This window comes from Hipposideros armiger, unplaced genomic scaffold (assembly GCF_001890085.2).
Source record: "Hipposideros armiger isolate ML-2016 unplaced genomic scaffold, ASM189008v1 scaffold_123, whole genome shotgun sequence".
In the NCBI taxonomy this organism is placed as follows: domain Eukaryota; kingdom Metazoa; phylum Chordata; class Mammalia; order Chiroptera; family Hipposideridae; genus Hipposideros; species Hipposideros armiger.
The window spans coordinates 2,934,375-2,961,668 of NW_017731473.1; the positions used below are offsets into that span (position 1 = coordinate 2,934,375).

The 27,294-nt window shown below is 50.2% G+C and overlaps 1 protein-coding gene across 8 annotated transcripts in view; it reads right to left on the reverse strand.

Moving 5' to 3' along the window:
• Nucleotides 1-2,990: 2,990 nt before the first annotated feature.
• Nucleotides 2,991-27,294, reverse strand: part of TRAF1 (TNF receptor associated factor 1) — a 34,145-nt gene continuing 9,841 nt past the window's right edge. For 2 of the 8 annotated variants that reach the window (XM_019648275.1, XM_019648269.1), the window contains exons 2-8: nt 23,970-24,725; nt 21,876-21,960; nt 11,584-11,649; nt 10,677-11,087; nt 8,940-9,117; nt 5,995-6,143; nt 2,991-4,282 (exon numbers count right to left, since the gene is read on the reverse strand). In XM_019648275.1, coding sequence (XP_019503820.1) covers nt 4,064-4,282; nt 5,995-6,143; nt 8,940-9,117; nt 10,677-11,087; nt 11,584-11,649; nt 21,876-21,960; nt 23,970-24,109 — 1,248 coding nt within the window. In that variant the 5' untranslated portion in view covers nt 24,110-24,725 and the 3' untranslated portion in view covers nt 2,991-4,063. Of the gene's footprint in view, nt 4,283-5,994; nt 6,144-8,939; nt 9,118-10,676; nt 11,088-11,583; nt 11,650-21,875; nt 21,961-23,969; nt 24,941-24,960; nt 25,049-25,328; nt 25,521-26,760; nt 27,266-27,294 lie in introns of those variants that run through there. The other 6 variants (XM_019648277.1, XM_019648271.1, XM_019648272.1 and 3 more) reach the window with 6 other exon arrangements.

Here is a 27,294-nt window from a genome sequence, read left to right on the forward strand (position 1 = left end):
GGGCTGCTGGAGAAGCTGCTGAGGGTCAGTGACAACCCCCCGGTAGAGTAAGTGTGGGCTCCAGTTATGCTCCCTCCCCTCGCTGGCCTTGGCCTTGCTCTGGTAAAAGACAGTGGAAGGAGGCCCTTATCGGCTGGGAGGCTCCCACTGCCTCGGGAGGGACTGGAACAGTCCAGGAAGAGGCGCCTGGGAGAGCAGCCCCATGTGCTGGGGATACAAAAGCAGCTCACTGCGTTCCATGTGCTGTGGGTGCTGAGTAGCCTGAGCCTGGACCCAAGGGGCCCTGGCAACCAGCCGCTCCTGTTTTAGGCCCTGGAAGCCCCTCATTCCAGGAGGCTCGTGTATTTGTGTTCACTGTGTCTCCCACAGCCTTACGCACTTAGATTGTTGACCACTGATTACCAAAACTAAGCACAGTGGACGTCAGGATTTGCTGGGTGAACACCCAACAAGTGACTTACTGGTAGAAGGCTTTAGGGATTCTCCCCCTTAAATAAGCCTGGCACAGAAGTCACCAGAGCATCGTTTTCCTGGGAGCCTCCTGGGGGTCAGCATCTTACATTGTAACAACAGCCAGCGGCTGGTTCTCCATCTTTGCCCATGGTGACAGATTGGGCTCAGAGCTGGTGATGGGATTTGCCTAAGGTCACACAGCTAGGAAAGAGTGGGTCAGGGTCTGAGACCAGGGTCAAGGACTCCAGCCCGGCCCTTTCTATCCAAGCTCCAGAGGGCGGGGAGCCCTGCTGAAGCCTTAGTCTGGCCTGACCTCCTGGCGTTTTCTCATTTGGATCCCAGGGTTACTAAGACTCATAAAGTAAGGAACTGACAATCCTTAACAAAACAAAGCATAGAAACCCCCAGCAAGCTTTTTTTTTTTTCAGCTTCATTGATATGTAATTGACAAACAAAATTGTCAGAGGTTTTTGAATTTTCAAATTTAAGGGACAGTGATTGCCTTAGAGAGGAGTCTGTGATTTTCGTGTTGTGTTTATGTAATAGCTTTAATGGCATGATTGCTTGATCAACAGGATTTTTGGGTAAAACGCTGGAAACTCTCTAGTTAAAATAAGAAACCCAATATGGATATTTACTTTTAAATAGTTTAAATATTACTATTATTTAAACTTTTTTAATCTGAAAGCTTTAGCTATTGCAGTAAGATGTGAAGCAAGCAGGGGGTTGGAGAAAGACACTACTACTTCTTCAGGACTCTGAAGCTGGAGTTTATATTAAATATCTTTTTTTAATACCTGTAGCACCTCAATAAGGTAAATAGTTTATATATTAGTAATATTTTTTACATATTAGTGTTATTTCCATTTTATCCTTCTAAAGAGGTGAGATGTTAGGTGTTTGGTGCACTTAACATAGGGCTTTGTTGGAAGATAAATTAGTAAATGTTTAAAGTCCTTGCCTCATCCTGCTGTTAACAGCTCATAGGGTCACCCACAGTTGACCTGGGAATCCCCTCGCCCCATGCTGCTACTTTCCAGCAGATGGAACTGACTTCCGTGCCTTCTGTGCTCCAGCCCACCCTACCTTTCCGTCTTTTCCTCCGTGGTTCCACCTCACAGACCATACCCCAAGCCAAGACTGCTTCCCATCTCCGCAACTTTACTCTCCCCCACACCTGTCTTCTGCATCTCAAAATACTTTAAGGCTGAGTTTAATTGCCACCTCTTCCACGAAGCCCTCCCTGCTTCATCCAATGGGTCTGGCATCCTATGCTCTCTCTGAGGGTCTCTTATGTATCAGTTGCAACGATCTATTTACATACTGGTTTCCCACACTGAACGAAGAGTTTTTTGAGGGTAGGGTACATATCTTACCTCTCCCTCCCTAGGGTCTGGCACAGGTCTCAATAAATCTTTACTGAAAGAATGGCTGCCTCCCACACAGTTTGAAGAAAGCCTGTGTCACTGCCCACAAGAAATAAGCCACTAAAAGTGTAGAGTAATAGTTGTCCCTAGCAGTAGCTTGTCCTACGGATCCCTTGTTAGCTTGGGGCTCAGTGAGTAGGGATGAAGATGTTATTGCCAGAACACCGGCTTGAGGCAGAAGTCCCCATAGGTTGCAAGGCCAGACCTTCCCTTGTTATTCACACTTGTCAAGGAAGCAAGTCAGTCTCCATTAGTGACAGGCTGTCAGCAGTGGGGACAAGGAAAAGGAGCCCTGACAGGTTGGTAGCCTGTCACGCATGGCAAAATGTCATCGCACTACAGAGCGCTCGTGCTCCTCGGGAAAACCCTGTGAGCTGGGCAGGACCGGGCAGGATGTGTCCCGGTTTTCAAATGAAGAGGCTGAGGCAGGACGGGATACCAGGTTTGGACTCAGGTTAGATCTGAGTTCTCTGATATTTGAGCCCGCTGAGCTGGGAGGCTCCCTCCTCTTTTTTGTGAAGACCTTCTCACAGATGCTGGCCTAAGGAGAACAGGCAGGGCTGCGAACACATTTTACAGAGCAAACCCTGAGGGTGTGAGCCGGGAGGCTGGTCATGGCCTTGCAAGTAGAGGAAGAGTTAAGCTGCAGGAAAGGCTGAAGTTGGGGTGGGGGGCGAGGGGCAAGGAGTGAGGTTCTGACCTGGAGCTCTGAGCAGCAGCATGAAGCCTCAGGGTGTCTGGAAAGTTGGGCGAGGGTCCCCGTAGGAATCAGTTGTGTGAGGCCTCCAAGGTGAGAAGACAAGCGTGGGCCACAGCCGGGCCAGGCCAGGCAGGCAGTGGTGCCCGGGCCTGGCTCCCTCCAGCCTCTCCTGTTAGCATCTCCTGTGATCCACAGAACCCAGCGAGGAGGCAGGCCGGGGTGGTTCTCCCCATTACAGAGAGGAGAAGACTGAGGCGGAGAGGGATGTCCCTGCCAGCACACCAGCCTTGGACGTTACCTGCAAAACTGGCAGCAGCACCAAAAGCGCAGCAAGGGTGTTTTTCAAACTTGGCTCAGTTACAATCAACTTCTACCACCATACACTGCATGACAACTTCAAAAGAGGTTTCTTAAAAAATTCTTTCTTTGATTTAATACAGATTTCAAAGGACAACCTCTGCTAGTGGTTCAGAGGCCCTGAAATGAACGAGCAGGGAATACCTTGGTTAACCAGGTGACACGGGATTCTGGAGAGCGAGGAAGGTGGGGCCCCCAGGCAGGGAGTGGGGAGTTTATTCCTCTCTGCTTCTTCACGTTCCTTCCGGATGCCCCTAGGAGCTCATTACCTGGAGGACGTGGAGGGGAGCTTGGCTGGGGAGGCCCAGGACGCAGGGCCCGTCCGTGTGTGCCTCTGCATGTGCGGACGCTGAGCTGCCAGGCCTGGGTGGCAGGTGTGAGCCAGCTCAGCCCACCTGGTGCTACTGAAGGTGAGTGAGGAACCCGGAAGTTCCCAGGATCCCTGCAGCTCCTGGCCTCACCTGGGCCAGGAGGCCTAGAATTAGAGACTTTCTGGGCTGGAAGGAACGTTGAAGGTTTTCAAATCCAACCCCCAATTTGATACCTTCCCCCCACCCCCAGCATAGCCTCTGGCTTTGCTTGTTTTCCTCTAGGGATGGGGAACTCATCCCATACCCGGACAAACTGAATTCACATTAGCACCCTGTCTCTTCCACCCCCTAGCTCTGACCCTGGGCAGAAGACAGCAAGCATGTTGGCATTTCTCCACGGTGGCCCTGTAGGGACCTTCCCATGCTCAGGTCCTACATCTCTAGCCTACCATCCATGCCCCAGGCCTGGTCCCCATTCCCTCCCCATCTTGGTCAGAGTCCACCTCAACATTCAGGGCTGGAGCAACTCCCGGGCTTCCAGTGCTGGTCAGTGCAGAGGCAACGATCCCACCACCACCTCCTCTGGATCCTCTGCCTTTGTGGGCCCAGCCCAAGGTCCCGCCTCCCTAAGCCGACAGCCGCCACAGTCAATCTGTCAGCCCTGCTCAGGTCATGCCAGCCCCAGCCCATCACTGTGCCCTGGGATCTTGGGCACCAAGGGCAGGACCTCAGGCATCTTGCTGGAACCCCAGTCTGGGTTGGTGCTCCCTGAGGATGCAGGTGCAGCTCGTGCGGCCCTGCCCGCCCTGAGCACCCTAAGCACTTGTCTCCACGATGCACTTGAGGAACATGGTGTCATCCTTCACGTAGGCGTGCTTGGGCGACTGCAGCCTGCTGAGGGGGAAGAAGAGGGGGCAGCCGCTGGCCACGTTGGTCTCACTGTGGGGCCGCTGGAAGGATGCAGAGCTCAGGTCGGGCCGGAAGGCATCGATGGCGTGCTCACGGTTGTTCTGGTCCAGCAGCATGAAGGTGACCTGCAGGGGGTCGGGGGCAGGTGAGAGGCCGGGTCTTGGGCAGTGCACCGAGCGGCTCAGAGCCGGGTCTGTGTCTGCCACTTGTGTAGCCCCTCTGACCCTGAGCTCAGGCAGGTCAGGAGCCAAAGAAACAATGTAAGGGCCACACCTGGTTGTCCTGTGACTAGGGATCAGCCATTCTATCCACAAGAGGGGGGATTTGGAGGCCACAGTCAGTTTTGTTGGCTGCTGGGGGCTCAAGTTGGGACTAAGCACTGACAAGAAGCCGGACTCATAACCTACAATGCCCTTTCCTGCTCTGAGATGTTTGATCGTCAGCTACGCTGGAACCTCCTGGGTAAGGCAAGGGGGGGCAAAAACAGAGAGGCCTTCTGCTGAGGCACTGTCAATCAACGCCCGGAAACGTGCATGAAGCTTCTGTCTGCACAGGACAGATATGTGTACCCCCAAGAAGCTGATGATCTCAATGACACAAACCCTCTCCCCTGGCACATGTCACTGGAACGCCCATCAGGACATGAAATGTCTTCCTTTCACCCACCACAGTGCTTCTCAAACTTGGCCGTGCTTAGAATTCTCTGGGAAAGTTTTAAAAGTCCTGATGCTCAGGCCACACCATTTATTGTAGTGAGACGGATTTGTTGGTCATTTTAAAATTTCCCCAGCAGGTGTGGGAACCACTGACCTACTGACTCATATCCAGACCACCGTGGCACTCCCACCCTTTTAAACACTTTAAATAGAGTTTAGTTTTTAGAGCGGTTTTAAGTGCACAGGAAAATTGAATGGAAAATATAGAGAGAATGAAACATCCTCTATGCTCTGGCTAGTCACCCCTCCCCCCTCAACCCCTGGCAACCACAGATCTTTTTACTGTCTCCACAGTTTTGCCTTTTCCAGAATATGATATAGTTGGAATCATACAGTATGTAGCCTCTTCAGAGGGGCTTCTTTCACTTAGCACTATGCATTTAAGGTTCCTCCACATATTTTCATGGCCTGATAGCTCATTTCTTTTTGGTGCTGAATAATATCCAGTGGCCTGGGTGTACCACAGTTTATCTGTTCACCTGCTGAAGAACACCTTGACTGCTTCCAAGTTTTGGCAATTGTGAATAAAGCTGCTACAAACATCTGTGTACAGGTTTTTGTGTGGACCTAAGTTTTCAAATGATTTGGTCCCAAGGAGTGTGATTTCTGGGTCATATGGTAAGAGTATGTTTAGTTTTGTAAGAAACCACCAAACTGTCTCCCAAAGTGTCTGTACTATTTTGCAGTCCCACCAGCAATGGATGAGAGTTCCCGTTGCTCCACATCCTCGTCAGCATTTGGTGGCGTTGGTGTGTTGGATTTTGGCAACTCTAACAGGTGTGTAGTGGTCTCAGTCTCCTTCCCTTTTTCTGACAAGGCTGCCAGTTCAGGCTAGCCCCACAGCGCCTCCTCCAGGAAGTTCTCCTCATTTACCCAACATGTGAACTTCCCCTCCACATGCCTCTCAGTGGTGCTGGTCCAGGCTTTTTTGCCCTTGGACTCCTGATGCTGGAGGAAGCCTTGGCTACTAGGTGTGAACTCAGGCTCCTGTTTTATAAGGGGCGGGGGAACAGATAACGCAGAAAGGGCAGTGGACTTGCCCGGGTCACCGCCAGTTCACAGCTAAACCAGGACCAGGATGCAGGCTTCCCTCGCCCACTCCCATTGCTCCCCTGCCGTACCTTGTTCCGGAAAGGCCACGGCAGCAGAGCGTCATACTCCCCTTTCATGATCACGATGAACAGCGACAGGTGGGTCTTCTTTCCCGCCCCGTCCCCATTCAGGTAGAGCCGCAGGCACAACTTGTAGCCGTACTTGGATGTGTAGAAAGCTGAAATGCAGAAGCCAGAATCGGCACAGAGGCAACTGGGGAGAGCTGGACTTTGCAGATGAGGGAACTGGGACCAGCAGCTAGACATGCCCAAGGTCACGGCTCTGAACTAAGAAATCCGGGGCGGAGCTAGCATTCTTCTGTATCATATACAGTCGAAGAGGGCCCGGATCTTGGCGATCAGCTAGCCCGGTGGCTGTCACTGGCCATCAGAATCATACATGGCCAGGCCCCACCCCTGGAGTTTCTGACTCTAACACTGGGGGAAGACTGAGAATGCCTAACAGGGGATGGGAATGCGGTTGGCCCTGGGACCATGTTTTTTATTTAGCCGACCTGCATTCTGCAGTTGGGAAGCTAAGCCCAGGGAGGGGAAGTGGCTGGCCTCACAGTGTGCTGGGGGCAGAGCCAGGATTAGAGGCCAGGCTTCTTCCCTCCCAACACTGACTGCTTTCTGCTACCCTCGGCCAAGTGGTCGGGGTCTGGGAGGCCGGGGGAGGGTGGGGCAGCTCATAGTTCTGCAGGGCACCCTTGGCGAAAGCTCCTGAGGGATGAATCGCCCTCTGGTGTCTAAGCACAGGGGCCTCTCTCCCTGGGCAGCTGAAAGGGCAATGCAGTGTAGATTCCAACGGCTGTCACCACAAGGGCCCTTCTGGGAATGGGGACAGGGTGTGGGAAGACAGGCAGGAAGGGGTGGAGGAGGGACAGACTGACAGTGTGACTCATCTCTGCCCCTTAGGTACTGGTAGAACAGGAAGCTAGAGGCACTGCTTGCTGTGTTCCTCTTTGGAAAGAAGCGAGGAGAAAAAGCCTCGCTTTTCTTGGAGGTGAAACCACCCCACTGAAGGAGCTGCCCCTGCTCCTTAGGAAAGGGGCCTGGCTTTGGGACCCAGCCCTGCTCTGTGGTGTGGAGTAAGTTCTGATGCTACTCTTCATCCCAGCCCGGTTGGTCTTGGGCGCATCAGAGGAGGTGGTGGACAGGAAAGGTATGGAGCTGGGGCAAAGGTGACAGGTCGTTCATATCGTCACCTGCAGAAATCCTCCTTAATGACCCACAGGTGAATGAGGCACACAGGTCTGAGCACTTTATACACAAATATACATGTTGTTATATAAACAGGTATCAATTAATTAAGGGAAACATCTACCGAATAACTACTTTATGCAAGACATTGTGCCAGGCCCTGGGGCCCCAGAAATAAATAAGAGCTGCCCCGATTTACACAATATTCCCTGATGCAATACCCACAATCACACACTTAGTTCTCCACTTGTCTTATTTCAGCCACTGGCTCTCTGGGGCCATTGGAACCCACACTGCATGGCCCTTTCAGCTGCCCAGGGTCCCATGGTGCTCACCGGTGAGAATCGTCCTCTGTGTCCTCTCATTTGCACTCTCTTTCACATCTGATATCCACACAAAGTCAATAACAATTTTACCCCTATCTTCAGAAAGAAACTGACTCTTGGAAGTAGAAGGTGCGCCCAGTTCAAATAGCCCATGCTCTACATGGTTGAGCCGGGTACCTACCGTATTTGCCGGCGTATAAGACGATTTTTTGGCCCTGAAAAATATGCCTCCAAGTGGGGGGTCGTCTTATACGCCAGGTACACTTCAGATAGACTGCCCATAGAGCTTGCCCCGTGCCATAGTGGCCTCCCGATGCCCGCCCACTTCATTCCACATACCGTTCAGGCATCAGCAGCGCTGCTGGGTGTATGCTCGGCTGTTATGCGATTTTGCTGTTATGCGATTTTACCACACTCGCAAAATCGCACACAGCCGACCATACACCCAGTATGATAGCGCAAAATCGCGAATCGCGATACCATACTGGGTGTATGGTCGGCTGTGTGCGATTTTGCAAGTGTGGTAAATTCGGGTTACTGTATATTTCTTTACATATGCATTGAAGATTCGCGATTTTGCGCTATCATGGTGCCTGTTAGAATGTTGAAGAGCTCACACTTGCGCACTAGTGAGGTCCCAGGGAGATGCTGATGCAAGGGTGGACCAGACTGCTATAGTGACAGGGCGGGCAAACAGGGAGCAGGGACCAATCAAATCAGGCTTTGTATATAGCCAACAGCCAACCACAATACTGCACCATTGTACAGTACAGCATAGAAAATGTCGACCAGTCAAACCCCTATCATCCCTATCATGGCACCAGCCAAAAGAAAGAAGTATGATGCAAATTTTAAACTGAAAGTTATAAACTTTGCTAAGGAAAATAATAATTGTGCTGCTGCAAGACAATATGGAGTAACAGAAAAGATGGTTCAGGACTGGAAATCAAATGAGAAAGCATTAAAGAGTATGCCAAGGGGTAAGTGTGCATTAAGAAGAGGCACCCCACACTGGCCAGAACTCGAAAAACATGTAGCAGACATGGTGGCTCAACATCGCCAAAACGGTTATGTGGTGACACGAAATACAATACGCTTGTTTGCACTTCAGTGGGCCAAATCAAATCTGATATTGTTTTACCTTTTATTTGGTGTGTGGAAGGTGTGCGGAAGAGGGGGTAGCCTTATACGGCGAGTATATAACAAACTCTGTATTTTGAGTGGAAATGTTAGGGGGTCGTCTTATACGCCCAGTCGTCTTATACGCCGGCAAATACGGTACCTCCTCTGTGGTCTCAGCACAGTAGGTGGCCCGAATGGACACTAGCCTCACTGCACACAGCACGGCTGTCCCAGAGCTGGCTGCTCCCCCTGCTTGTTTCCTGGGCCCAGTGAGGCCTGCCTCCCCCAGTGGGTCTCTGTGCCGCTGTTACGAGGGGCTGTTACCTGGGGAGAAGAGGCTGACGGTCCTGCCGCAGGCTGACTCATGGCACCGCCTGGTGACATTGGTGATCTTCCACAGGAAGGTGCCATCGAAGGAGGCCTCCTCCATGAGGCGCAGGTTCTGCTCCAGCTTGCCCAGGGCCTGGTCCTTCTGGGCCAGTGTCTGCTGCAATTCCACCACCTGTGGAGGAGCCCATTCAGCCAGGGGCACCAGACACGGCTTGGGGATGGGGTGGGGATGAGGTGGGGATGGTGGGCTATGGGGACAGTTCTGCCCAGAATATGCCTTCCTGACCATGTCACCCTCAGGCACATGCATCTGCCTCTGCACGCACTGTCCCTCCTGCCTGGAATTCCTTTTCCTTCCTTCTCCACTGGCCAACTCCTATTCATACGCCAGGAACCCGGCTCACACAGCCCTTCCTCTGAGAAGCCTTCAACCACTGCCATAGCCCAGCTGCTGCTGCTGCTGCTCTTCTCTCTCTCTCTCTCTCTCTCTGTTCTTACAGAGCCCACATAGCAGTTTTATGAGATATCTTTTTCTGCCTTTCTTACCTAATGGTCTCCCCTACCTGGGTCTGGGCCCATGCTTGTTTTTGCTCTGTGTCCATGCCTTTCACAGTGCCTGGCATGTAAGAGTGGAGCCAGGAAGTTTGTTGATAAACTGAAGACATGGTCACTCCCCTCTGGGAGTCCATCTCCTAACTGGGGCAAGAGTGACATACATAAATGCTCTACTTGGTCACCTGAACCCAGCGCCTGGCTCTTCGGGTAGGTTCCCATTGACATTTGAAAGGATACAAATTTATCCCTGGGTGTTCTCAGGTAGGGAAGTCAGGAGTGGAAGTCAGTGTTCTTAAAGAAATTGAATCCCTACGTTTATTGATGAGAAAGTTGAAGTCCTGACAGGGAAAGTGACTTCCTTAGACCTATACAGCAAGTTAATGGTGTAGCTGCAACTAAAATTCAGGCCTAAATCAACATGAGACAGTGATGTAATGTTGCAGAAAAGAAAAGAAAACAGCAATATTAACATGGTGACTGGTTATATTAAGAAAAGTATAAGCTCTGGAACAAAGGAGGAGACAGCTCTGCTCAACCAAGAACTGTCAGATAAGTGGATTATCTGGAGTCGGTCTGGTACCACCACTCTGAATGTGTGGAATCCTTTAGAGACTGAGCCAGAGCGTATGAGAACGGCATGCAACAATGTGCTGTGATGAAGGCGTGAAAATATTAGGGGCATTTAGCCTAAAGAAGAAAACACTCAGGTAGGCTATAATCACTGACTGCTCATCTCTGAAGGGCTTCAGTGGGGACTAGAAGGCAGATTTGTTTTGTGGATCCTGAAGGGCAGGGCCAGGAACAATGCAGGGAAGGCACAGAGAGGCTGATTTCAGGTTAGTATAAGGAAGACCTTTCTAATAGTAAAGAATGTCCAGCAATGGAGTGAGCTACTTGGGGAGGGAGTATCCTATTACAGGAAAAGTTCAAGCAAAGGAAATGAAGCATTGGCTGGTTGGGGGTAGGGGGTGGGGGTTGACTTTGACTATAACTTCTGACTCAGTGCACCTCCTAGAAGACCTTGGGACACAGGAGAGAGACTCTCCGATTGGGGCGTGAGTGCTCTGAGCAGGGAGAATGCTTAGGAGGACGGCTGGTCCACCGGTCTGGAGACAAGAGGGGCCAGAGGGGACCCCCTGGGCCAGCCCTGAAGGTAACCTTGCCTCTCACACTCACCCTCTGTTCCAACCTCAGGATGTGCTCACGGTCCAGCTGGCTCTGGTGGATGGAGGCAGCCAGGGCCAGGTGGGAGGCCTCCACCTCCTTGTTGAGGACGGCAACGATGTTCTCAAACACGCGCAGTTTCCCCTCCAGGTCAGCCAGGAGCTTCTCCTTCATGAAGTGCTGCAGGGCCAGCTCCTCCTGGCTCTCGGAGCAGGGTGCCCGATAGCAGTCCACCTCTAGGTCCCCAGCCACCTCCACGGCCCCCTGCAACTGCAGGTCTGACATGTTCTGTTCCAGAGCTATGGGCCTAGACACCAGGCCAGAGCCCAGCTGGGCTTTCCAGTGTTTCATGAACTCCAACAGCAGGTTTAGGTGGGTGGCCTGAGAGGTGATCTCATGCTCCTGCATGAGCTTTGGGCTCCCCTGCCAAGAGAATGGGGCTGATCAGTAAAAACAAAGAAGGTGGAGGGAGTACCCGGGAGCAGTGGAGGGTCCTGCCACCAAAGGTTCCCAAAGAAAATTAGATCCATTCACCCAGCAAAGGGGAAGTTGCTTTGTGTGCAGGGAGAGGAATTCAGAGAACCCAGACATCAGACATGCCCACAGTGAGCCGTGTGCACCCCAGCCTCTATAGCAACAATTGTGCCCTGTCTGAGCACAGTATTCATTCAGGACCATGGAGAGAGGCATGGGGAGTTGGGGGGTCATTACAGTGATGCTACAATATTGAGATGAGACATATAGAACTTTCCTGAGTACGGAAATGATTTACTAGTGAGATTTGTTGCTTGGGAAAGGCATTAACGTCAGGGACATCCAGAGGAGTAGCTTGATGTTGTGGGAAAATCCTGGAGGGGCTGAAGTGGGGAGACCCAGTGGTCCAGGACTGGAGTGGACTTTCTCACACTCAGATACTTACCTTGAAGGAGCAGCCAACGCCTGCAAAGGGGCACTCAACTCCATCGACTGCCACCTCTGGGTGATCCTGGAAATAATAACATGTCACTGGATGTTATGGGAGTCCTGGTGGTGACCACTGGGGCTCTCTGCAAAGCACCAGGATCCAACAGGGCATGAGCTGGGCTGGGCTACATGGTTTTACACATGCTGTTCCTTTTTCCTGGCTGACTCCTTTCCAGCCTTTGAGCTTCGACCCTTTTGTGACCCTCCTTCCAAAAGGATGATGAGGCCCCTGCTGCGATCCTGGGCATCCCTTCTACTTCTCCTGTCAGGACATGATCCACACAGCCCTGTAATCAGTGTTCACTCTTTGATTGTCCCAACTGGCCTGGAGGCTCTGCGAGGGTCCCAGCTGTGTTCCCAGTGCTGAGGGCAGGGCCTGGCACAGAGGAGACACTCGGGACATGGTGGGTGCACAAGTGGGCATCTCCTTCCTCCTGAAGCCCATGGGGGTGCTCCTCACAATGCCATCTGCTTCCTCGTTGGTAATCCATCCTTGACGGAGGCATGCCTGGCCTGCCCTGCTCTCCTTCTGGATAATGCACAGCCCGAGGGCAGGGACACAGAAGGGGTTCAGACTCAACAGCAACTTGACAACAGTATTAACCCACGTATAGATCTGAAGAGTTTACAAAATGCGTTTAGGGTCACAACTCTTCCTAGGGCCCCTAACAACACTGTGGGGAAGGCAGGGTGGGTTTTTTGTTCTTTTACTGATGAAGAAACCGGGGCTCACAGAGGGGAAGGGATTTGCCCAAGAAGGAACAGTGAGGAAGCAGCATGGCCCCAGGGCTCTTCCCAAACCACATCATTACAGGTGGCCCCTGAACAATACAGGTTCGAACTGCATGGTCCACTTACATGTGGAGTGTTTCACTAAACACCTGTACTGTTTTTGATCTGCGGATAGGAGCCTGTGGATGCAGAGGGCCAACTGTGTGCATTGGTCTACACCAGTGGTTCTCAACCTGTGGGTCACGACCCCTTTGGGGGTCGAACAACCCTTTCACAGGGGTCGCCTAAGACCATCGGAAAACACATATTTTCGATGGTCTTAGGAACCGAGACACCGCTCCTCTATCCGTCTCCAGGGGGGTCCGCCCACATGCAGATACGCCCACATGAGTACCCGGCGTGATGACATCATCGCGCCAACCACATTACATACACTCCATACAAATACAGGTGTATGTGACAGGGTTGGCGCCATAATGTACTTATGCGGACCAGTCACACATGTGTAGAGAGCAGCTACTGTGTAGAGAGCAGCTGCTGTGTTGAAAGCAGCAGTATTGGAGGTAAAATGACACTTCATGAATTATAAATATTTCACAATATATAATTACATATTGTTTTTGTGATTAATCACTATGCTTTAATTATGTGCAATTTGTAACAATGAAAATACATCCTGCATATCAGATATTTACATTACGATTCATAACAGTTGCAAAATTACAGTTATAGAGTAGCAACGAAAATCATTTTATGGTTGGGGGTCACCACAACATGAGGAACTGTATTAAGGGGTCGCGGCATTAGGAAGGTTGAGAACCGCTGGTCTACACCATTATATACCGGGGATGTGGATATTCATGGAATTTGGTATCCACGGGAGGTCCTGGAATCAATCTCCTGCGGATAACGAGGGATAACTGTAATAGTTAATTAAGCGTTTGGGGAGCCAAAAGTTATACACAGATTTTCTGCTGTGTGGGAAGGGTCATCCACCACATTGTTCAAGGGTCAACTGTATCTCTTATCAACAGCAAGCCCATGGGGGGCTGGGAGAAAATTTTTTCGAAAACATACATCTGGAAAGGGCTTGTATCCAATATATATATATATATATATATATATATATATATATATATATCTTACAATTTAGTAATAAGACAAACAACCTAATAAAAATGGGTAAAATACTGAACAGATACTTCACAAAAGGAGATATAGAAATGACAAGCCTGTGAAAAGATGCTCAACATCACTAGCCATCAGAGAAATAAAAAGTATAATGAAATACTGCTGTCTACTCACTAGATGGCTAAAATCATAAAAGAATGACAACACCAAGTTTTGGTGAGGATGGGAGGAACTGGAACATATGAACGTTGCTAGTGGGAATGGTACAGCCACTTTGGAAAAAAAAATTTATGGAAGTATCTCATAAAGTTAAATCATACTTACAAAGTAACTTCCTTATAAATCATGCTTATAAAGTTATCATACAAGCCACACATTCCACTTCTAGGAATTTGCCCAAGAAACTAGAACATATGTTTATGTGTGTATGTGAAGGCTCGTAGCAGCTGTATGAATAATAGCTCAAACTGGAAGAAATCCAAATATTCATCATGTGGTGAATGAATAAACAAACTGTGGGGTTTTTTTTCCCTAGAACACTACTCAGCAATGAGAGAGACCGAAAGACTACATGCGATGACATGGAGAAGCCTCAGACACATTACGCTAAAGGAAAGACGTCAAACACAAAAGGCTACACGCTATGATTCCATTCTTGTGTGATTCTAGAAAGGTCAAAACGAGGGTGACAGAAAGAAGACCAGAGGCTGCAGCTGGGGGACACTCACCAGGTGCGCAAGGAAACTTCTGGTGCAGAAAAGAAACACTCACCATGTTGACTGAAGCAGTCACACAATTGTGTAAATTTACCAGCATTCATTAAACTGTACACTTAAAATGAGTGAATTTCATTGCATATAAATATCTTGACTTCCATAGTTTTTTTTGTTTTTTTTTAAAGAATAATCTAATGGGAAAAACTGAAGGGAGATTTGGGTTTAAAAAAGGGGGGGAGGACAGAGGTCTTTGGGGCTGAGCAAATACAAAGCTACACTAGTTATCATTCTTTAAAAGTAAAATAAAAGAGAGCTGTTTGGGACACAGAAAGCCCAGCAAAGGGCCACTGCCTCTTTTCCCCTCTACCCCCGGGCTTCAAGCGCAAGTTGTTCCCAACAAAGAATAGAAAACAGATGTTTCATTGGGGGTGCGGTGGTAGAGGGTGGCCTTGGCAGGGAGTCGGCATGCTTTGGAAAGTGTGCAGTGACACAGCCTCTCCCAGCAGGTAGCTTCCTGAGCTGTGGGAACAACGGAGGGACTGATGCTAGGTGAGGACCTGGTTCCTGGTGAATGGACTAGTGGAGCCTCTCAGGCCCTAAAACTCCCTCCAAGTCCATGATTCGAATCCTCTGCAGCTCAAAGCTAGAAGTGAGAGTCACAGGAGGGATAAAAAGGTGGAAAAGATCAAACAGCGGAACTCTAGGATCCCCCCCTGCAGGTGGAAGGGCATGTGTTTTTGGGCAGCTGAGCCTTGCTGGTGTTGGGCTGGTGCCGTGAAAAGCCTGTCGAAGGGTGGAAAGCGATGTACGGATGTTGTAGTCGTCCTTGCTATGTGTGTGTGGATGGGTGTGGGCTGTGACCAGCCTCCAGTGGCTGACAGAGGAGGGGTAGGGGTGACTTGAGAGGCCTTCAGAGGCTTCAGTGGGCAGCCTGGCTGCCCATAGTCTCACCATCAGTTAATCAGCCACTCATTCGTTAGGCTGCTACAGGAGTTAAGGGGATGGGCTCTGGAGCCTGTCCATCAGGGTGCAAAGCCCATTTTGGTCACTTCACGTATGAGCCGTATGGCTCTGGGAGAGTGTTAACCTCTCCATGTCTCACTTTTCTCTTCTGCAAAACGGGGATAACAGAGTTATTGTGAGGATTAAATGAGATAATGCACATTCTGGTATTAGTTACCTATTGCTGCTGTAACACAAAGGCTTAAAAGAACATAAATGTATTATCTTAGAGTTCTGTAGATCAGAAGTCCTAACATCAAGGTGTCGGCAGGATTGTGCTCCTGCCGGAGAATCCAGGGGAGAATCTGTTTCCTTGTTTTTTTCCAGCTTCTAGAGACTGTCTGCCCTCCTTGGCTCATGGCCCTCCTCCACCTTCAAACCCAGCAGCACAGCACCGCCCCATCTCCCTCCTACGAGGACGCTCCTGATTGCACTGGGCTGATCTAGATCATCCAGGAGAGTCTCCCCATCTCAAGATCCTTAATTTAATCACATCTGTACGGTTGCTTTTGCCATTGTTATGGGCTAAACTGTATCCCCGCACCCCACCCCTCATTCACGTGTTGAAGTCCTAAGCCCCCAGAACATGACCGTATTTGGAGACAGAGACTTTAAAGAGGGAATTACATTAAAATGAAATCATTAGGGTGGGCCCTAAAACAAAATGACTTGCGTCCTTAGAAGGAGAGAAAATTTGGACACAGACATACACAGGGAAGACCAAGTGAAGGTGCAGGAAGGAGATGGCATTGGCCTCTACAAGCCAAGGACAGATGCCTCAGAAGAAACCATCCCTGTCTTGAAATTCTTGCCTGCAGAACTGCGAGGAAATAAATTTCTGTTGTTCGTGCCACCCAGTCTGTGGTACTTTGTTACAGCGGTCTGAACAGACTAATGCAGCCATGGAAGGCAACATATTCACAGGTTCCAGGGACTAACATGTGGACATCTTTGGGGAACATCATTCCGCCTAACGCAGTGCTCAATAAATGCTAGTCATTATTATTAGTGTTATTATTAGTGGTAGTATTCCTGTGGATTAAGCACTGACCTTGGGGCACCTTTTTTCTCCCCTAATATCTGTCATATACTTGCATCTCATGTAATCCTCATATCTCAAACTCTTAATAATCAATTCTATAAAACCCCATGTTCCCTTTGGATTTCCTCAGGCTGGTGAGAAACGTCGCTAACTGTATTTGTATTTATACAGGACCGAAGCATTTTTGCATGATATCCCATAAGATGCCTGCCATCATCCAGGCAGGGTGAGATGACCTTCACCTTAACACAGGTGGGAAAACTGGGTGCCTGCCTTGCTTGAGGTCGCACCAGGCTTGCACACTTGAGGAGCTGACTGAATCCGGGTCTTCTGTCTCATAGCTACGAGACCTTGCGAGGGCTCTCTGCTTTCTCAGCACCTGTGTGAGTATGAGCACCGCTCCTTCGGACCTCATGGCGCCAAGAGGAGGGGGTCGGGCCTTGGTGGTCCTGTTTCTCCCGTGTAGGTGGGAAAGCCTACTTGCAGGAGGCAATGCAAGTTTGGGGCAAAGGAGAGGTAGAGGCCCGGGGCCTGGAGTCCATGTCCAGGGTCCTTCCTCTACACATGGGAGTCCTTGTAGCCTCGCCTAAAGTTTGGGGACTGGGGACTGGGGACAGGAGAGGGAATCAGTCTGGGCTGCAGAGGAAGGCTGGGGTATCTGTCGTGGGCCAAGCCAAGCCTGGTGTATGTCTGGTGCCACATGCGCCCCTCTGAGTGGCCTCATTGCTTCAAACTGCTAAAAATAAAATTCGCAGTGGAATTTCCTCTGAGGAGGAAACAGAAACAGAGAAAACAAAATCCCAGCCCTGAGGGAACACTCGTCCTTCTGTCTGCGTCCGGGAAGTCTGGGGGTGTGTGGTGTTCTCAGCTACCCTGCTCACCCAGGCCCTTTGTGACGGGCTCAGCAGAGGGTTCCATCGAGAGGCCCCCCACTCAGGGACCGGAGGGCCTCTGAGAATGTGAGTGTAAAGAGGGTGCCACAAGCACCCCTTGTGAAGAGCCTCCTCTGTGAAGCCACTGCACAGAACAGAGGGTCTATAGCACGCTAGGCACTGCCCACACCACTGCGCTGGGCACAAAGACCGCCTGAGGTCTTGGACGCCTGGAGGGGCCATTTCTGCTCAGGTTTCAGCTGGTGCTGAGGGAGAGGTCCTCTACTGTGACAGGGCAGATCCAGTCAGTCTGCTGCCTCTGCTCACCAGTTCCTGCCCTCCTGTGTCCCAGGGACAGTTTCCTCTCTGGCAACCTCTGCTCAGCTCAACTTCCACCTCCTCCAGGAAGCCCTGCCTGATTCTTCTGGGTGAAAGTAGTCATGTCCACTCCCGTTTTTCCATAGCACTTGGTGGAGTCCAGCACTTAAGGCTGACTATGCTATTTAAACCTGCATAAAACATTTGGGGGTGATCTGCCATTTGGAGGCAGCAGAGGAGAAGATGCCACCAGCCCAGGAGGCAGGAGTTGGAGCCTGGCTTTGCCTCCCCCTGCTATATGACTTTGGTCTAGGCGCACCTCCTTACTGAGCCCCGATATGACACTTCGAGGTAAAATGGAGCTATCACCCCCACTTGTGACACAGGATATCACAGGATCAATGAGGCTATAGATGTGACTGTCAAGCTCAGAAGCGTAGGGGCTCGGGGGTTCATTTCTAGGCAACACATTTCAGAGGACATCACAGATACATAGACCGAGGGCAGACTCCAGAGGGATGTGGTCAGCATCTTTCCACACACGAGGTCGGACAATTAAGTTCGCGAACTTGTTGCAACGATGTTGCTAACCTTTTTTGATATCAGAGGGATTATTCATTATGAATTTGTACCAAATGGATGAAAAGTTAACCAAGTTGACTATTAGGAAGTGCTGAAAAGGCTGCGTGAAAAAGCTAGATGAAAATGACCGGAACTTTTTGCTAACAATTCATGGTTCCTTGCAACAATGCACCATCTCACACGGCACTGTCTGTGAGGGAGTTTTTAGCCAGTAAACAAATCACTGTATTGGAACACCCTCCCTACTCACCTGATCCGGCCCACAGTGACTTCTTTCTTTACCCGAAGATAAAGGAAATATTGAAAGGGAGACCTTTTGATGACATTCAGGGTATCAAGGGTAATACGACAACAGCTCTGATGGCCATTCCAGAAAAAGAGTTCCAAAATCGCTTTGCAGGGTAGATGAGGTGCTGGTGTCAGTGCATAGCTTCCCAAGGGGAGCACTTCAAAGGTGACCATCGTGATATTCAGCAATGAGGTATGGAGCACTTTTTCTAGGATGAGTTCACGAACTTAATTGTCCGACCTTGTATGCAGGACTGCCTCAGGGAACAGGAGGCTGACTGACTTGACTTTTGTGGCCTTAAGGGAGGCAGACTTCAGCGCAGTACAAATAGGAAAGCAGTACAATAGTCAGAGTCCCCCCTGGTGGAAGCAGTCAGCTCATGGAGGAATGAACTCCCTATCACTGGAAGGACAGAATGCCACCTGGCAGGAATCCAGTACAGAACGGAAATTGGACTAGACAGCTTGACCTCCTGTCATTTTCTGATTCTAGAATGAGTTAAGGCATTATTGCAAGCCCTTGGCAGTAGATGCCAGCTTGCTTTTGACCTTGAGCGGCCTCAGAGGGACGAGAGAGAGAAACAATCCCATTCACAGGATCACAGGCAGACAGAATTCAATGTTCTTTCCCAGCCACCAGGTCATCTGCTACTTCATTGTCACTTCTACCAGAAGGCCGTTCCAGGCAAGAGCCAAGTCTCCAACTAGGTCAACAGTAATCCTTTAATATCTGCTTCTTACATTACCTAATCAGTCCGTGGCTCTGAGCACTTCTTGGAGAGATATTAATCTAATGACATCAGAGGATGAGGCCAAACTGATAAGCAGATGGCATGGAAAGGGGTTGCAAGGATGGGCACCTCTGGACTCAGCTCAGCTGTCTCTGGCCCCGCCCCTCCACCCACCTCCAGTTCCCAGGCTTCACCAGATGCACAGACAAACTTCGCAATTACCACACATGAAAGTGTTGACTTATAATCAGCGGCTTTTGTTTGGTAAAAAGTCCCCCAAAGTTCCTATCAGGGTGAGGAGCTGGAGGAGTCCCTGGTCTTTCCGCTGGTTCACCCTGCCCCCGAGCTTTCCCCTGGGGGTGCTGCAGCGATGACCACATCAGGTGGGGAAGTTGGGGGTGGGAAAAGGACCCATGCTTGGAAGTTGGCGTGCCCCCAAATGTAGGCAGCACCCCCTTCTACCCTGCAGCCTCTTACAGTGCCTGTAATCTCACCATTAGAGTCACTTCATTTGGTTTAAGACAGCAAGTTTCAAACTGTGCTCAGCTCTAGGAATGCCCAGAGTGCGGGGGTGGGGGGGGGGAGCGGGGGGACAGAAGAAAGAAGTAGGGTAACTAAGAGAACAGGGTTCCAGGCTCCCCTTTAATCAGAGCACTTCCACTGTCATCTGATTTCATGTTAACCAAGATGAAAAAATTAAAACCACTAGATTAAGAGATATTAAAATATCTCTTATCTATATTATTTAAGATTTCTATAATGAATGTGTATTAATTGTGTTAAGAGGCAAGCATAAAGCAAGTTAAAAAGCACAGTCCTGGGGCATTCAAGCAGGCGGGGCCTCAAGAAGCATCTAGCCCATGCCCCTCCCTTCTGCAGGTGGAGCACGGTGACCCACAGGGAGTTATGAGTCTGCTCGAGTCTCATGGTTAATTCACAAAGACACCCAAACCCAAACAGGGAGGCTTGGGAAGTTATTCCACGGATCAGTCTATCAGCTCTCACCATGCTGTGCAGTGAAAATTCTGGGAAAATGCTTTACGATGGTTCCCTTGAGGGCCTATGGAGGAGGGGCTGATGAGAAGGGGATGGGTGAGCCCTCAAAATCAACTCTAGGTGGGGAGGAAATTCCCCCAACTCTCTGAAGGAGAGGAACCACAGCGGAGAAGGGAGAAGGAAGTGGAGACTTGCCTGCCTCTGGTTCCCACAGGCCGGAAGGACAGCGGCCCTGTCAGCCATTGACCAGTAACCTGGACATCGCAGGTCCCGGAAAGGCCTTGCAGAGCCAACTGGGCTTCTTCATTTTACAGACGAAGAAACAGGCACAGGAGTCATCTCGGCCGTGCCATGAAGTATACAGAGCCATCCCTGGACATCAAGGTCCTGAGTCCTGAGGCGTGGCAAGAGGAGAGCTTTGGCTGAAAGGAGCCGGTGCCTCCCAGAGGACAGTAGAGAGGCCCTGGTCCCTGGAAAGCTCTGCACTGAGATGCCTCCGTGGGTGTCGGGGCCCCAAGTGTAAGATGACGGGGTCAGATTTACAGCAGTGGTTCTTATGGCTTTGGAGTCATGGATCAATACAAGGTTTACTTTAGTTTTTTAAATTGGGAGATTAACATAAAGATTGCCATCTTTTAATTTTACCAAGCAAAGGCTTTACCCCAAATTCTATCACTTACTATCACTATCATTTCATTTATACAAAGACAGGTAAAGGAAGAGCATACGTCTCAGAGTAAAGGTTGATTCTATAAATGGAAAACTAGCTGTATAAAAAACTCACTACAATTTCCTCATTTTCATCATTGTATAATGAACTGGTGGGAATGGACCAGTTCTGGTCAGCATTGGGCTCTACAGATGACCTGTGAGTGTCCTTCCAACCCAGAAGGGCTGGGGTTCTAAACTGTGAGGCCTGAGAACGTCTCTTTGGCCCCTCACACTTTCCAAAGCTGTCTCTTATTCCTGGGAGCACAGCTTAGTAGAGCCTGAGAGGAAAGCTGAGAACGGCCTCTCTGTCTGAGGGCAAACGGGGCAGGGAGAACTGTCTAGATGAGCGGTTCTCAACCTTCCTAATGCCGCGACCCCTTAATACAGTTCCTCATGTTGTGGTGACCCCCAACCATAAAATTATTTTCGTTGCTACTCTATAACTATAATTTTGCTACTGTTATGAATCGTCATGTAAATATCTTTTTGTTTTTCGATGGTCTTAGGCGACCCCTGTGAAAGGGTCATTCGACCCCCAAAGGGGTCGCGACCCACAGGTTGAGAACCGCTGGTCTAAATCAACAGTTGGCAAACTTTTTGTACAAAGAGCCAGACAGTAAATATTTTGGGCTTCGAATCCTCTGTTGCAACTCAAGCAGCCACACACAATGCATAAGTGAGTGGGCATGGCTGTGCACCAATACAACTTTATTTATGGACACAGAAGTTTCCATAATTTCATATAATTTTCATGTGTCACAAAATATCATTCTTCTGTTGATTTTTTTTTCTTAATCATTTAAAATACAAAAACCATTCTTAGCTCGTGGGCTTGTACAAAAACAGGTGGAAGGCTGGATTTGGCCTGAAGGCCCCAGTTTGTGGAACCCTGGTCTAGACTGTTGTTCTTATCCTGAATCTGTCACAGATCCGCCAGGTGGCTTTGGGCAAATTGCTTCACCAATATGTTGTCAATCTCCTCACGGCTTACAAACCAAATTCACTCTAGACTCAAGACAAGGAGGGAGGTGCCTGCCACGGACTCTGCAAACAGCTGCCTACTTGGCCTCAGCCTTGACAAATGGAGAATAAGGGACAAACAGCGTTTCCTGGCTGTGCCAACGTACCTTCTCCTGAGACACAAGGCTTCCGGGGCTTACAGACTGGAGGTCATGTCCTCTGCATGTGGGACAGATCCGATCCTCGCCGTTCCTGGGGACACATGAACAAATCCAGCTGAGTGAGGCATTCTCAACTCCCAGGCACCAACCTCCATCCTGATAGCTCCGGAAGCCTTGCCCAGCATGACGTCAATGAGCGCGCAGGTCCCCAGTCCCAGGCCCACCATTCCCAAACCTTGAAAGTGCTGGGCACCCAATGTCTTCCTGTAGTTTGCAGTGAGCTTGTTTGGCAGCCAAACCTGACCCTAAGTGACTGGAGCTATTCTAGTACCTACTTATCCCACTTAGCATGAATATTTATGTTTCACTACAGAAATATTGATAGGTTTGATTATAAGGTGCTGCCCCAGTCCCCACTGGGAGAACTACATAGTAATGCACTGACTTGCTTTTCTGAAATCTGAACAATTTCTGCATTCCAAAATCCATCCGAGCCAGGGGTTCAGATAAGGGAGTGTGGATGTGTGGCTCTATTTGCTCTTCTCAGCTTTCTCTATTTGGTTTTAGTCTTTTGGTTTTAGGAATTACAGACGACCATGGCTGATTAGGACAAAAAGGTGCCCCACAGAACTCCTAGCCTGAGGTTCTTAACAAGGAATGGGTGTCACTCTGGCTGGGTGACACATGGGCCCATGGGCTTTTACAAAGCTCCCAAGTGACTCTGATCCATAGTCGGAGCCACTGTTCAGGCCCATTTTCCAGGGAAAATAAGTGAGGCCTTGGAGGACATGGGGATTGGCCACGGGTAGAGATGGTCAGGGGCAGAGAGAGCTCTTCACACCTGAGGCCTGGGTCCCTTCGACATCCCGCCTCTGCCAGGTTTTGGAAGAATGAGAGGGAAGCCAAGAGGCCCAGTGCAAAAGCCTGAGGTGAACCCAGGACAATCAGATTGACAGTAAAACCGATCAAGCTTGGACCTCCCCACTCCTACAGCCTGGCCTTTCCACCGCCACAACCTCTCCCCTCTTTCTCACAGCCTCCCACTGAGTCAAAGCATTTGAGCTTCTCAAACTGGCCTGATTCAAGTTTCCCATCTTAAGCTGTAAAGCCCCAAACAAAGGTCATGCTGGGTGGTGCAGGGCAGCTAAGGAACACATTTGCCAGGAAACTGACAAGTTTTAGGACAAGCTGACCTAATCTCTCAGTTATTGTCCTCCTCTGTAAAGTGGGATAGTAACAGTACCCACCTTTCCAAGGCTCTTTTGAAGACCCAAGGAAAGAGTACTTGGCACACAGAAGGCATATAATAGTTGCTTAAGGCAGGATGCTAATGATTGCACTGATGTCACACATCTCTGAGATATTTATATTTTAAATATAAATATACATATATTTTAAATATAAATATACATATATTTTTATGCATATGATATATAGTATATATTTTCATATATATGACATGTGTATTTATGTAAATATAACTGTATATTTACAAATACATACATATTCATATATTATCTAACACGTACATATTCATATTATATTATGTATAAATATACCATCTATAAACACATATATAAATATAGATATCTTTGTCCTCTTTAAAAGTGTTCTCAGCAAACAGTACAAGGTGATGGGTGATATCGTGGAAGGAGATATATTTGTATAACAGTTCATCACTTATATTCATTATTATAAGAACTTTTTGGAATATTACTGATTGGGCCTCGTAACAATCCTGGGAGGTAGAAAATAGCTTTATAGGCATTTTACAGGCAAGGAAACTGAGGCTTTGAGCCATGAAGTAATTTGCACCCAGCCACACAGTAAGTAAGGAGCACAGCTGGGCCTGAGGCTCTCCCCCTTCACCCTGGATGGCCTTTTACTGTGGCAGCTGACATCTGTCTGTGGCTACTTCTCCTTCCACCCATAGTCAGGAGGGGCAGTGTCAAGAACTGCAAGGAAAGGATGTGGAAACTGAGGCCAGAGAGGGGAAGTCACGCACCAAAGCCGCCAGGTCCTCTCATGCTCGCCTCCCATCAGGGGTCCCTCCCTGGCACCTTCGTTCGCCCCCCACCCTCTGCTCTTCCATCCCCTCACCTCACGTTCTCAGAGAGACAGGCGGTGCAGCAGAGGGCCCTGGGCTCTGATGGGTCCTGGCAGACGGTGGGGGGACACCCAAAGGGAAACTCGTTCTCATCGGGGGCTGGGCGAGGGCTGCTGGCTGAGCCAGAGGCCATCTTAGGGTCCCACGCTGGCCAGGGGGCCCTACTAAGCGCCTCTGGGGATGGGACCAGCCGGGTAGAGTCTGTGCTGAGAGAAGAGATGAGTTCTGGCGTGGGCCACCCTCTCTGGTGAGGAGTCTGATGACTTTATCTTCTCTCTGGCCTGTGTGGTTCAACGTCACAGCTGAGTCACAGCAGGAATGGGGCAGGAATTACCCTTCGTGGTGAAAAAAATCCCCTGGATGCTGACTGAAGGCTCTAGGAGTGTCCAGTCATTCTTTAGAGTGAGAGAGAGCAAGAGAACGAGTCAAAGAGAAAAAGCAACCATGTCATGGACTTTCAGGAACCACAGTCTGAGTTCCCCTGTCAGAGAATGTCAGGTTGCCGCTGGCTTCCTCTACTTCCTCCCCGGGTGACATCGGCAGAAGGAGCCACAGATGGTGGGACTTGTCTTTGTTTCCTTAGACCTCCAGGCAGCCTGGAATTCTTGGTGGGAGTGCTCATTGCTTGGTGGAAATCCCCAGGGTCCTGGTGTCAGATCCAAAAATGCAAGTTCCCGGCGCTTTAGCTCTGCCATATCCAGTGTCTCAGGTAAAAATCACTTCCTCACAGTGGGTCTCGGTTACCCCATCTGCAAAAAAAATGGAGATGCAACAGGTGGTCTCCAAGGCTCCTTTGCTCTAAGATTCTGGGACCCTAAGGCCAAGGCAATCAAAGGCAGTAAGAGGCCTCTGATGGCCCAGCCCTGCCCACGGCATTCCTCATCAGGGCCCTCCCCTCCTTTCAAGTCCAAGGCCTCAGAACCATACACTGCTCAGGGCCCTCCTCCCATGGCCCCACTCAGGAAGTCATAGGCGGCCACATACCGGGGACAGGCACTACCACTTTCCGGCTCTGAGGAGAACAACGCTCTAAATAAATACAAGGCTACAGGGAGTTGGTCTCAGAGGCCAAGTGGGACGCAGATAGATTGTTGTGGGGAACTATGGCTCTGGGTACACCCACAGGGGGCGGGGCATTTTCCTTCCCATTCCACAGAGCAGCCTGCTGAGAAATCTGGGGCCATGTATAGGCTCAAAGAAGCAAGACACCTGGTCCAAAGTCACACAGGCCCTGGTGGTGAAGCAGGATTTGCACCAGGTCTGTGGGACTCCACCCATATGAGAGACGAGAGAAGACAGGGGAGCCTACAGAGTCTGGCTTGGAGGCCAGAGCACCCAGCCTGTCTCCTCACCTATCAAATGGAGAAGATGCTCCCTTCACGTTTTTCTATCATGCTGGGCTGCTACGAGGGATTTTGCAAACTTTCATAGTGGTTTCAAATCATGGGCTTTGAGATCTGACAGATCCGAGTTGGGATTCTAAATGGTGGACATTTACTAGCTGTGCATCCTGGGACAAGGTCTTTAACTTCTCTGAACCTCAGTTCCTGCATCTGTAAAATGGGGATAATAATCATACCTACTTCACTTGACTGTTGTGATGACTAAATGAGATCGTGAGTGAAAGTGTGGCACAATCCAAGTAAGGTGCTTGAAAGGCTCTGACATTGTATTCTGATGATGGCCACAGCCCTTCCAGCTCAAGATCAGGGGAAAGGATTAAAATGGTAAATTTGCTTATACAGTGTTTCTACAGCCATCACCTTTACTGGAGCCTCACAAGTGGGCAAGGCAGGTCAGATGTTGTCCTCTGACCCCAGATAAATTCAACTGCCCTCCTTCCCTGGAGTGTTACTGGGGCTGCCAGCGGCCGCTGGTAAAGGAGGCATGGCCCCCTGGCACTGCAGTGTAACCAGGACCTCCACCCTCACCAGGGCCAGCCCTGGCCTGGCCCTCTCAGCAAATGACCCTGAGGCCTACTTCAGAGAAACGACAATCAGAAAGGCATTTTCTTAACCACCTTCCCCAAACCTGCAAACTTCCCTGCATGCTACCTGCTTCCTCCTTCCCTTGCGTGGACAGACACCCAAGACTTCTCTCCCCGTCCAAGTTCTGGGTCCCTTTCTCCCCAGTGCCTTTTCTCTCCCCTCTGTCTTCAATGTCTCCCTCTCTACCAGCTCCTTCCCATCAGCCTGAAAATATGTATGTCCAAGCTGCTCCATTAATAAGTGAAAAATAACAGGCACGGCTTTGTAGTGCTGTGTGAAGTACTTTTACAGGTACCATCTCATCTAATCCTCAAATGAACCTGATGAAGCAGGTCCTGCCATCATCATCCCCATGGTAAGGATGCGGGAATTGAGGCACAAAAAGGGTAAATGACTTGCCCAAGGTCTCACAGTGAGTGGAGACTCCTGAACCCAGAGCCTGTGCTCTCACCACACCTCGCGATTGAAAAGGCTCTTCACCCTCATCCCAAATCCTTCTCCCAGTTATCTTCTCTCTCCCCGCTCTTTAACAGAACTTCTAGAAAAGGTTGTCTACGCAGGCACTCGGACTCCTCACTTGAGGCTCCACGGAAACATCTCCCCAAGGATCTCACTGTGGAAGGCGCCAAACGCCCTGCGCCCACCCCAGTTTCTCTTGCACCAGCCTTCTGGCCAGCCCTTGATATGACACTTGGCCCCTCCTTTCGAATTCGCTTCCAGCCCCGCCTCCTTAACTCCTCCCACTTCTCCGGCTGCTCCTAATCTCTCTTTGACCCCTTTCTCTTCCACTCTGCACCTTCATCGGTCCCATCTCCGTGTCTCCACCCGCGGGGTCAGCCCACGTGGAGTCCCTCTGCACCGCGTACCCCCATCTCCCCAGCCTTCCACTTGTCTTTCGGGGCGACCTGGACTAGACGCCACTTCCTCCGGGAGTCTCCGTAGGCCGCCCCCAGGGTGGGGTTAGATGCCCGGCTCTCTGACCCCATCGTGCCCCGCAGCCCGCGCACAGCCCCTGCCTCCAGGATCGGTGATGCCGGGTTGCCTGCATATCCCCCAGCCCCGTTCGTGCGCCCCCCACCCCCGCCCCCGAGAGCAGGTGACTGTCGTCTCGCCACTGCCACCTCTCCAGTTGGGTGCGCAGAGAGCAGCGCCCGCGACTATTCAAGGATGAGAGAACCCCAAGGGGTGCCTTGGGCCCGGAGGAAGGGCTAGGGCAGTGAGTCCCGGGTGGGCTCTGCAGTCGCGATTCCAGGTCCCCGGCGGCGCTCGGTGAGGCCTGCACTTGGGGAGCCCCCGCCCATGCGAGCGGGAGTTAGGGCATCCCAGGCGG